This window comes from Ptychodera flava, chromosome 4, assembly GCF_041260155.1.
Source record: "Ptychodera flava strain L36383 chromosome 4, AS_Pfla_20210202, whole genome shotgun sequence".
In the NCBI taxonomy this organism is placed as follows: domain Eukaryota; kingdom Metazoa; phylum Hemichordata; class Enteropneusta; family Ptychoderidae; genus Ptychodera; species Ptychodera flava.
Genome location: NC_091931.1, coordinates 13,956,203 through 13,967,446, shown reverse-complemented (window position 1 = coordinate 13,967,446; position 11,244 = coordinate 13,956,203). Strand labels below are relative to the sequence as shown.

Sequence of the window (11,244 nt, the reverse complement as noted above, 5' to 3'; positions counted from 1 at the left end):
CTACAAGCAGAAAACATTCTTTGCTGTTGCGCAATAGAACGCCAGACACTGCATAACCACCAAGTGATGACCATCCATCTTCCGTGTTTATCTGTACAAATGTAATTCCTTCCGGAACCGAGACCGTTTGTACGTGTGTCACGGCTGTAGGTTATCTGAGTCGGAAAAATACATCTGTTGTTTGCACTAGAAAGCCCTGAGCCAGTGGGCATGGGAAATTCTAATTAGAAAGCTTCCACTGACATTTTTCTGTGTGGTCGAATCAACTCACGGGTCATCATGGTAGCTGTACTTTTTTAGCTACTCTATTAGGCACGGCACACTTGATACCACAGGCAAACCAACCGGAGAACGCTCTAGATATATTATCTGGATTATCGGCAATCTATGTCCGACCACTGCTAACATATTACCACAAATGTATAACTCGATAAATGGACTGTGAAATACGTGCAAAGGCAATGCACAACCCTCAAAACTAAATGATTTAAAAATGGTACATCTTATGACAAAATCTCGATGGAAACGCATCGCTAGATCATTCAGAGTCCCCCTGCCTCACAACCTCCCTGCTCCCGCTCTTTCTTTCCCGTTAGAAACATTCTGCTCTTCTTTTTCCAATACGCCAACCTGAAGTACTGTCTGCTTTGCTTAAATCTACTCCCTTTATCAGCTCCGCCTATGTTGGTCTTCATCCGGCCGTAGGCTACGTTTTGCTATCTTTGCCTATCATATTGACGGCAGCGATGACCTTTTGATCTGTCATCGACAAAAAATTAAATTTACAACGGACGCATCTTCTCTTCGATCGCCCGCTGTAATACCTGCCATCGTTTTAGCTCTAGAAGATGGCAGTGCGGGTGAGTGCGTTGAGAGGATTTGACTGTCAACTGTAATTATCTCACGAAGACCGATGGGCTGTACGCAAGTGCTGTAGCTAAAACATATACCTAAAACATAGGACAATGAAGATTGAATGTGACTGTGGTTTTACCTAACAGCGGCAGCATACAAAGCGTTTGTTGAAACATCGACCCATTTCCTGGGGTCTAATGATTAAAAAGGCGCACGCAAGTGATTTCTTGACGGGCGGCCGGCATTTTTATCTCGTATCAACGGCTTCAGAACGTGCGGTCGGGCAATGTTTTTCATCTGGGGCCGAAGGCATGGGGGAATGTTAAAGAACCATGTTGAGCGAGCAGCTTAAAGTTGGATTGAAAGTTAGCAGACAAACAGTCATTAGAACCGATATTGTTTCGGGCAAGTTTTAGAGATTCTTCGGCTTTTATGAGGGCGCACAGTGGGAGAGCTTTGAGTTGGAAGAGGAGAAACGGGCAGTTGGGAGGCGAGGAATGGGGACTCGGAGACCGGGAAATTAATAGGCAACAGGATGATTTTTTGAATCCTAGAGGGTGGCAGGGGCCGGGATTTCGATCAGCCATCACTTTCTTCTTAGATTTTAATTTTCTTCAAAATATGTATCTTGCATCAAGTAAATAGCCACCATGGGTCACAAAAGACTGTACTGTGTTTGTTTGTTTGAGTGTTCCACAGTTCATATATGCATCGCGAAAAGTTCAGGGAATTCACCGAGAAGATCGAACTCGCACTTGCTTCAGTCGATGTAAACCGTAATACTCGGAGAAGGATTTTCTGTCAGTAAAGCAAGTTGGGAATAGCTGTTTAATCTTGACTCGAAGCTTATTTAACTTTTGGAATGAGCTTTTGAAGACAAAAGTCTCCTTCGTCAGATACATCAGTGGAATTGACAAAGAAGCAAAGGGTCACACGGAAATACTGTGAGTGAATTGAAAAAAAGAGAAAAAAGGTGTCAAAAGCAGAACAAGGGAACTAAAAAAGCTCATGTCAAATTTCAATATGGTGACCTAATGTGCTACAAATATCAATTTTGTTCCCTATCAGTAAACAACGTTGAGCCACATTCAAAGACCATTGGCGGCGCTCTATAGCAAAGGCTCCTCTTTGATAATGCATCAGAAAGGGGCACGAATATTTCAACCTCATTAAAACGCGTTTGGAAGATTTTACGTAGGAAAATTTAAGCCCCAAATTATTTTTCTTGCTAACTGTCAATTACACCAAGCTAAGAATATATGTCATTTTGCAGCATGCTTTGATCGAAGATACAAACGCAGTTATCGTGTTCGCAGCACATTAATTGTCATTGTGTTCCTTCTTACGGCTTTTTTGTAGAGCGCCACCATATCATTGCTGGGCATAGTTGAAGTACATTGGGAACAATATACAGCTTTTCAAAATGTCAGTAAATCGAACACCCGTGTTATCAAAGAAACAACCAGCTGACCTCAGACAGGAGGGGAAAATATGATAAAATACAGCCTTTGCAAAAGTTATATCATCCATATGACTGGAAACTGATCAAGTGTGCCAGGCCGGGAAATCAGGTTGAATGCCCTGCGTAAGCCGAGAAATTATATACCGGATCTTGGTACTAGTATTAAGGCTGAGACGATTTTTTGGCCTTATTCCATCCACCCGCGATTGGAATTGTTGAAAGTAGATTGAAGAAGGCTGAAATGGGCTTTTTTTGATACCTGACCAATGATATATACCACTCTGACAAATCAAGTCAGGTCACGTGTTCGTTGGCGAATACATCTAAAATATCATTATTTTCTTTATAATTGCATATGTCGTTGGAAATTGCTAGACAAGAAATATGATGAGAAAAGGTAGTGTTCCTGTCTTACTTTCCGTTAAGCATCATATGGAAATACGCCATACAATAACATTGATTTCGTTCGATTCACTAAACTTTTATCAATTTCAGCCCTAAAACATGTAGCTGTGGGGCTAGATAATTCAGATTGCAACATTGCTATTTCCTGCAGCGTGAAGTTTTTAAATACTCCTTTTCGGACCGAATGAAAAAAAAATGTGTTGCAAACCATGAAATGAAGGTACACAAAGATATGCGAGTCACATGTACAAAGAAAAACTTGTATGCCAACATTTTTTCGTAGGTTCTTTTTTGTATACTATATATGAAAATGGAATAATCTTCCTATTTAATCCTGTAATCTAGCACGCTTGCATCATTCTTCAAAATGACTTCTCCTAGTCTTCTGTGAAAGTTTCAAGACAATGAAAATATTAAACTGATGTTGCATTTCTACATAAACTGATAAACTGATGGAGTTGCACTTCTCCACCAGGCCTGCTTCTCCACGGTAATAGACTGGTCTCTCTACTGTAAAGAACGCCGCCTACGTCGAACCTTAATATCAAGTTCAAAGGTCAGAGGGCACCAACAAAAACAAGCGGTCTACTGAAAGTGAATATTTGGCTAGTGCCGTGGTTTGACATTCGTAATCAGCAGTTCCCGCTCTCGTATCCTGCATTTTGTTCTTTGGGTTGTTTAAAAGCAGTGACATTCTGATCGTCACTGACTACATAATCGAAGTGTTCGCGCTGAGGGAAATATGTCGTCTTTCTACGTGTGCGCACGCCATACGTTACATGCCAGGCTCCATGAGTGAACCAACGCCTTTTATATAGTACGCGCATCGCGTGTTTTCCTCGCTGCTCCATTCTTGGCAAAATATTTTTTGCCAGTAACGTATTTTACACAACGTCATTGGTTACCATGGTGACATCGAGACCGTGAATACACATGGATCGTGACTTGACGGTAAGTTGGTTGCGTCACTGTGTATCACCGAGGCCCAGAGCGTCGAGCGACCCAGTATATAACATGTAATTTATTGAAGGAAAATGTCATCATGGTCATCTTCAGAGCGTTTCCCGAGTCAGCGGTATTGTTACTGGACGATGCGATGGTCCTCGTTTCTAACAGTCGCACTTATTATCACCATGGTGTCTTCGGTGTGATTGGCGATAATGTGAGAGTTCATTGAAGGTTCACTCACGTTTGTGCATTATATTGTCGCGCTCAAATAATACTTTGCTGTTTAATATTTCATTCATTCGGAAAACTTAATCGGAGCATGGAGGTAACTATTACCTCCACGATCGGAGTACATTGTTTTTAATTTTACTAGAAAATGATGAGAGAGCTGCTACAGTATTACTTGTACTTTCGTCAGAGGAGGTCATGAGTGCATTTGCTTTGTGAAAGTAAACGTATACATGTCACCTTGGACGTTATACCAGGCAACTTTAGATAGTGTACGCGATGTAGCTTTCTTAAATATCTGATTATCACACAAGATAGGTAAGGGATGGAGAAGAACTATTTGCCGTTCATGTACCATTGAGGAAGACAGGAATCCTCCATGCCTCCTTGCGTGTAAATACATGCATGTGAAAACCTATTTATATCTTGCAGTGGGCTTTAACGAACACTCAGAGTACCAGTTCAAATGGCGGGACAGCGGAGAACTCTAGCAACATTGACGAGCAGTATGACAACAGTGCCACCGAGTTGAACTCAGCTCCACAGCCTTATAATGGGCTGATTCCGACAGATGACGGTAGGTTGCATGTAATTATCTTTCCCTACAGTCTTGGAAAGCTAATGCTGTTTCTAAAGCAGTATAACACCTTCAAGTGTGTGTCATCTAATACTTTATGCATTCAGAAGCAAATGCATGCTCAAGAAAACATTTATACTCAATACACAACTGATAACACTTGTGTAGTGGTGAGATTATCATTATAAATGTTAACATTGTGAGTATAATGAATATTATTATTTTATTAATAATATACATAAAGAAAGCACCTTTGCCCCAAATCTGAGCATACAACTGTCCTGATAATTTGGAAGCATACCATGTTATGTAAGAGAAAGTACTGGTATTTTGTTGAAAGAAGGGGACTAGAGTGTAAAATATTGCATCTGCCTCAAAGGTCGCACAAAATATCAAGGAAATATCTGACCACTTTTCTTCAGAGCCACCACCACCATATGAGGAAATCTATGACAACGAAGTTGTACAAAGTAGTGGAGTTTCAGAGAATGGTAGCGCCCAGAGGCCGCTGAACCTAGATACAGACGAGAACGCTCGCTCCAGGCAATCAGACCAATCGGGATGCCGGGTTCCAAAGACTTTCGAGGAATGGATGGAAACATTGGATAAGACCCTCCTCCGGAAAGGTATGAGAACTCGTTGGGTGAAACCAACAACTGCAACAAATGGGGAGAACTTAAGGTTGTATGCGCCTTGAAAGTGAAAGACTTGAACATTTGCTCATCATTTCCTCAAGGAAAGTTTCAGCCATTCTCATACCAAATCCAAAATAAGAATCAGGAGAAACAAATTTCTTAATATTTACCAATATTTGAAATTCGAAATGGCCATCATCCCTGTGTTAACTCTGTGGGAAAAAATAAAATTGTTGATGTTCAAAAAACAAAGACAGTGAAAATCTGTCTTAATCCAAGAGCTTTAAAATGAGTCCCCACAAGGGGTAGATCAGAAAAGATTTGTAAAAATTTGAGTGAATATCTGTACCGATGCTACCTTAAGAGATTTTGAGATACAAGTCTGGCAGGGGAGAGGGAATGGTGAGACAGGCAGTATTGTTGCAAATACTTTATTCAGAACATCTAGATTCAATGAGTGTGTCATCTTGTATGTAGCAAAGGTATACAATCAAGCTAGGATGGTTATGGGTGCATGTAATCAAGTCCAACATTCTTTTCAAACAACTTGATATGTTACACAAATTCAGTAAAAGTTCTCTGGCATGTGTAAGATAAGACAGCATCTCAGCATGGCAAAACAGCAATTGAGTCCTCTGTAAATTGTCCCTTTTAATGGTGTGACATTTTGTTGTTTAACAGAGAAAACACAAATGACCGTGACAGTATGACACAATTTTGGTGAATTTTATAGTGTACAACTGGTTTGAACATGTACAACATGCAATAAAAGACATTGTGGATATATTTATTTGTATACTTTTTCATGCAGGAGGCGGTTATACATTTATGGCGATGATGATATTACTTGCGATACCAAATGTCTGGTTTGGTGAGTATCCAGTATAAACTGTATGCCAGGGAAATATGGTATTTTGAAGGGTCAGTCAGAATATGTGAATGTTGTGTTTTATTTGAGCTGCAATTTACGAAAGCATATTCAAGTGTAGTTTGATCCATGCTTATGAAACATGATATGACGGGCAATATCATGATTTGTTACCTGTTCTCAGAGATCAAAACATGGACTTTGATGATGAGTATCGCTCAGTGTAGGCATAAAACATTGCTGTCATAAGCACCTTCCCTTAGCAAGGCATTCTTGTGATCTTGTCCTCCATGTAATGTTTTGTTATTCAACTATGCTTTCAAGGTCTGTAAAATGACATTTTGATGTAGCTTCGCGGCAAATTCATAGAAATGGATACCTCACATGTTTTATGTATCACCTACTTAAGTTTAAATTTTACGCTCCCGCTACGAAGTGTTCAGATGTCAACGTCAGTGGAGACCATTATTCAAATATTCTCCCATTAATCACAGCATCTGTAACTTGTGCCCAAGAGCATGAAAATTTTATGTGTTCTTTTTAAAGTTATAAATGGCACAAACCAGGGCGTTCACTGAGCTCACTGTTGCTTTACTACCATTGCTGCTTGAACATGCTTTCCATTACAACATATGTAGGTTCACTGAACTTGTAAGGCTTAATAAAAGTTTAATCAAAATTTCTGTGAGGCTGCAATTCTGATGTGTGGCATGATGAATACTAGGAATTTTTAAATGTAGGTTAAGTGTATAGATGCTATGACAAGTTTCATCAATTGCTTCCACAATCCAGAAAGCTGGATTAATCTTAAGACGAAGTGTATTGTGATTGAATATGATGGCAGGAATTCAAAGGATTTTTCAGCCGATAATTTGTACATGCTTGTATGTAAGAGCCAAAGTTTGGTGCTTCTGTATAATGTTGGCCCTCTCTTGTTCAATGCAATGATCTGTTTATCTTAGTGTGTTCTCTCAATGATAGATGCATGGAGATGTACCCCATCTGACCAAGTTGAATTGCAGTATGGTACACTTTCAAACCAGTGTTCTTTCATATCCTGCAAATTCCAAGTAACAGGCACTAGCCTATGTGTGTCACATAATGTTAGTATGACGTAACCTGTTCTATACCTCGCATTTTCCTGGCTTGCAGGATCCATGTACAAGAATGACTGCCCAGCAGCGCCCTCAGTGCCCATACATCTCATCACCAGTGGTTGGCTGGGGATGTTCTCACTGGGTATTTTACTGGTTGAGTTGTACCTTGTGAGAAGAGGTTACTGCACCAAGTCCAAGAGTTACTGTGTCAATCTTGTTCTCTTTTTGATACTGCTTGGATGGTATGTCTATGGTAAGTCTACCAAACAAGTGATTTTTCTGAGGGGTTTTTGTCCGGGCCCCAGTGATATATTCACTGATGGTTGGTTTCTCATGAAAGAGAAATATTTCTGCTTAGGAAGGTGTCCACTTCCTGAAGAATGTGATTCTTTGAAAGATATTCAAACTGTCAACAGTGTTCTCCACAGCCTGGTAAAACAGTCTCAGGGCGACAAATGTACATAACAATACATGATTTGCATATTCATTTGTTGTGTGAGTGTATTCTTTTGTACAGCTATTACCATATGAATTGATTGCTCCAAAACCAGAGCGGTGGCTCACCCCTAGAGTCCCCTCATGGAGAATCCTTGTCAATTTTTCTACACAAATTACTGGTATTGACTTGTTTGAAGCCTTAATTCTCTTCAGTAACTGAAGTTTGCACCACTTTGCTCTTGAAAAAGTGAAAAAAAAATAATAATTTGCCAAAAGTGGACTAATGGGTACGGTGACAATTTTCATTTCAAATACCATATCGTATGATATCAGTCAATTACTTTATTTCTCCAATACCAAAACTTTGCGTTTTGAAACCTGATTTTTATTCATCATCATAAAAGAGAACAGCTAATATGTTTCCATTAGAGATGCTTGAGCAAAGTCTGAAACTTAGTTCTCAAGTGAGTACTAGCTTTAGCTTTGCAGAATTTAATCAGCTATAATAAGGAATGATACAATTATACAATAATAATAATAATAATCTTTATTTCAACTCGATAGCCTTGATAGGTATACGCCTCTTTTCACAAGGGTCGAGCACAAAGAAAGTTAAAATACAAAAACAAACAACAGCACAGCAAAGTTAAAATACATAAAACATGTATATAAAGATTATACTCAGGGCTTAAGACCTTGAAGGTAGTTAAAGGGACAATATCTGTAACTTTTAATAATTCTATAAGTATTTTTATTCTTCATTCTCTTCCCTGAAGTGTGTTGAATGCATACTTTCAGTCTTGCTAGCACATCAAATTGTGTACAACGTTCAATTTTGTTGATGAATTCTTATCTTGACGAGTGTTAAATAGTGAACAATAAAATTGGATATAACGAAGATACAGACAGTGCTGATCAGTACTTCAAAAAGATTTTTGATAGAAGAATGAGAAACTCTGTTTTTACAAAACATCACAAAAATAATATAAAATACATCTGATTCAAATGATTTTAGCTTTAAGGTAGTATGTGTCTCAAAACTGAATGACATAAACTTTTGCTTAAACTTTTTCCATGGGAACTTTTAACCATTTTCTTTCAAAAGAATAAAAAATAGCAGTTGCCATGTAAATTTCGGTACTAAAGAAACAAATTACCTAACATTTACCAATATTTGGAATTCAAAATGGCTGCCATACCTGTCTTAACTCTATGGGGAAAAGTTAAATTTTCGATGTTCAGAAAACTTAGATGTGCAAACTTTACTTACTCCAAGATCTCCAAAATGAGCCCCCAGAATCAGTAGATCAGAGAAGTGTGAGAGTCCAAATAGCAGGCTGTAAGGCATATTCTACCATGATGGATATTAAGGCTTGATGATACGTCTTTATCATTGCAGGCAACATCCTAGCTGGTGAGTTTTACAAACTCTTCCAAAGTGAGAAAGAGCAAGATTACGTCAGCTCCCATCTTCACTATATCTTCTCACCGCCGTCACATCTTTGCCGAGAGTCCGTCTTCTCCCTGTTCTTCTGGTCTCAGATCACAGTCAACGTCCTGTGGCTTCTCTGGATAATGCTGGTCATTACGAAGTACTTCTGCCGCTGCCGTTCTCAGCCGAGTGGACAGTCTACGCTTCAGGCGTGATTTCTGCAATTTTGTTGGAATGAAGTGAAAAACAAGCTGAGGGTTGCAATATTCCTCCGGTTTATTTGCATGAGTGATTGAGTACTCTGCAGCCAGTCATTTCTCATAAGGTTTCTCTCTCTATAGGTTGAGAGCATCCGTGGATATTTTTGTACATTTACCACGTTGTGATGCATCAAAATATTTCACTGAAGACCTAGTTATATGCAAAAAATCACATTCTCGTTGAATGCCAAAGGCGACACACCACAGGTCAGTAATAATGTATGACAGGAAATTTTATTTATGTACCTGTTCATGTACAGTCTGTATGAACACCAATCTTGATCACACATTCACATCTTCATTGCAATAATCGTCTTGGCCACTCTGTAAAATATGTTATTGTTGATAATTGATACCAGAAGTATCTCTCTGTTGATGGCTTTAACTACATCTATCTTTGCATGCTATGACAATCTGTAATCTCACTTTGACAAAGACATTTAATTGGTACATGTAGTCTGTGCTTCAAAAGTGAAAAACTTAAAAGGGCAGTAATGCTAACTTTTGATAATATTTTCACCATTTTTATTTTGAATGTGAACCATAATTCATTGTTCTACTCCCCAAAGCATGTTGATATACACAGTATCCAGCTTGTCAACTCAGCCCCTATGGTTGTAAACTGCATTGTTAGTGTTGAAAAGTGACTTCTGGTCCAGACTGGAAGCTCAAATGTAAACAATAACAGTGCATTTTACACACACAAACGTGAAGTTGACAAGCTAAATAGTGGGTGTTTCAACAATTTTTGGGTAGTACAAAAGGAAGTTGCAATTGATATATAAAATAAAAATAAAGAAAAAAATCATTGAACGTTAGCATTACTGGCCCTTTAAGAAAAACCACCAACCATTCTTTTTCAAAATCAAGAATGAAAATTAGAGGTCAATGTGCAAATTTTGACACCAGAGAAACAAATTACCTTCAATTTACCAATATTTGAAATTCAAAATTGAGGCCATTCCTATTTTAGGTCTATGAAAAAAAAGTTAAATTTCTGATTTTTCACAAAAATAAGACAAAAGATGTTATGTCCATGTTCTCCAAGGACTTAAAAATAAGTCCACACAAGTGGTAGATCAGAAAAGTATCGTAGAGATTTTAAAGTCCAAATATCTGTCCAAGAGAGGCATTCTAAGTTAAACATTTAAGATTCCATGATACACAATAGTAGTAGAATATATTGTATATCATCTCGTAATGATCACATATCAGCACAGGGTTTTATTTGTTGCATATCAGCCCAGGGCTCTCTTCAAAATTTTAATAGAGCCATGGATAGTCAACATGCATATTTGCATATTTTTTACGTAAAAATTTATTTTGGGCATTTAAGCTGGTGACCACAATATGCCTCTACAGCCCATGGTATGATATGTGTTACATGTATGGCAGGGAGATTGCAGGTAGCATAGCGATGAGACAGATAGCGTTGCAGTTGTGTTACAGCATGTGACGTTATTAGGATCTGACAAGTGTGTACCTGAGTGTGTACAGCTAATGGGACTGTAAGTTTCATTCAAATGTATTGGGCTGCCATGGTGACCGTAATACTTATGCAGAGACAGTGTTTTTTGTTGGAATTGTTTTTCTAATGGATGATGCTTTTATTTATCTAAAAAGAGTTTTTGGATTTTTGCAAACTGTGTACAGAATTCATGTTCACAAAGTTGGTTGGAAAGCTGTATCCTAAAGACGTTCACCAGTATTGCTCTTCAAATTTAATGTTACCAAGTATGTTTTCACATAAACCCAAACTTGGAATCAGTTTCCTATTCTGTTGAAATTTTTAACATCTTAAGTAAAAGGCCAGTAACCTTATTATTTTTCGTAATTTTTTCACTATTTTTGTTGTTTTTTTTATGTCAACTATAGTTTCTTGCTCCACTCCCTGGTGCATATTTAGATACATTGTGATCAGCTGGTCAACTCAGCATGTACATGTGTAGACTCCATTAATGTTGTAACACGTTCTTGTTGATAGATGAATTGTGGGTCAGACTAGAATTCAAATGTCACCAATAATAGTGCATTTTACA

The 11,244-nt window shown here is 38.3% G+C and overlaps 1 protein-coding gene across 1 annotated transcript; it reads left to right on the top strand.

Moving 5' to 3' along the window:
* The first annotated feature begins 3,274 nt into the window (after positions 1-3,274).
* Positions 3,275-10,185, top strand: LOC139130954 (uncharacterized). Its single transcript, XM_070696810.1, has 6 exons — positions 3,275-3,673; positions 4,331-4,475; positions 4,898-5,101; positions 5,922-5,981; positions 7,131-7,328; positions 8,913-10,185. The coding sequence occupies exons 1-6, from the start codon at positions 3,656-3,658 to the stop codon at positions 9,158-9,160; spliced, it is 873 nt and encodes a 290-aa protein (XP_070552911.1). The 5' UTR covers positions 3,275-3,655; the 3' UTR covers positions 9,161-10,185.
* Positions 10,186-11,244: the final 1,059 nt, after the last annotated feature.

Excerpts from the sequence above, each read along its gene's own strand:
- LOC139130954 (XM_070696810.1), top strand. Across the intron at positions 4,476-4,897 it reads GCTGATTCCGACAGATGACG|AGCCACCACCACCATATGAG; the intron begins GTAGGTTGCATG and ends ACTTTTCTTCAG. Across the intron at positions 7,329-8,912 it reads GCTTGGATGGTATGTCTATG|GCAACATCCTAGCTGGTGAG; the intron begins GTAAGTCTACCA and ends TTATCATTGCAG.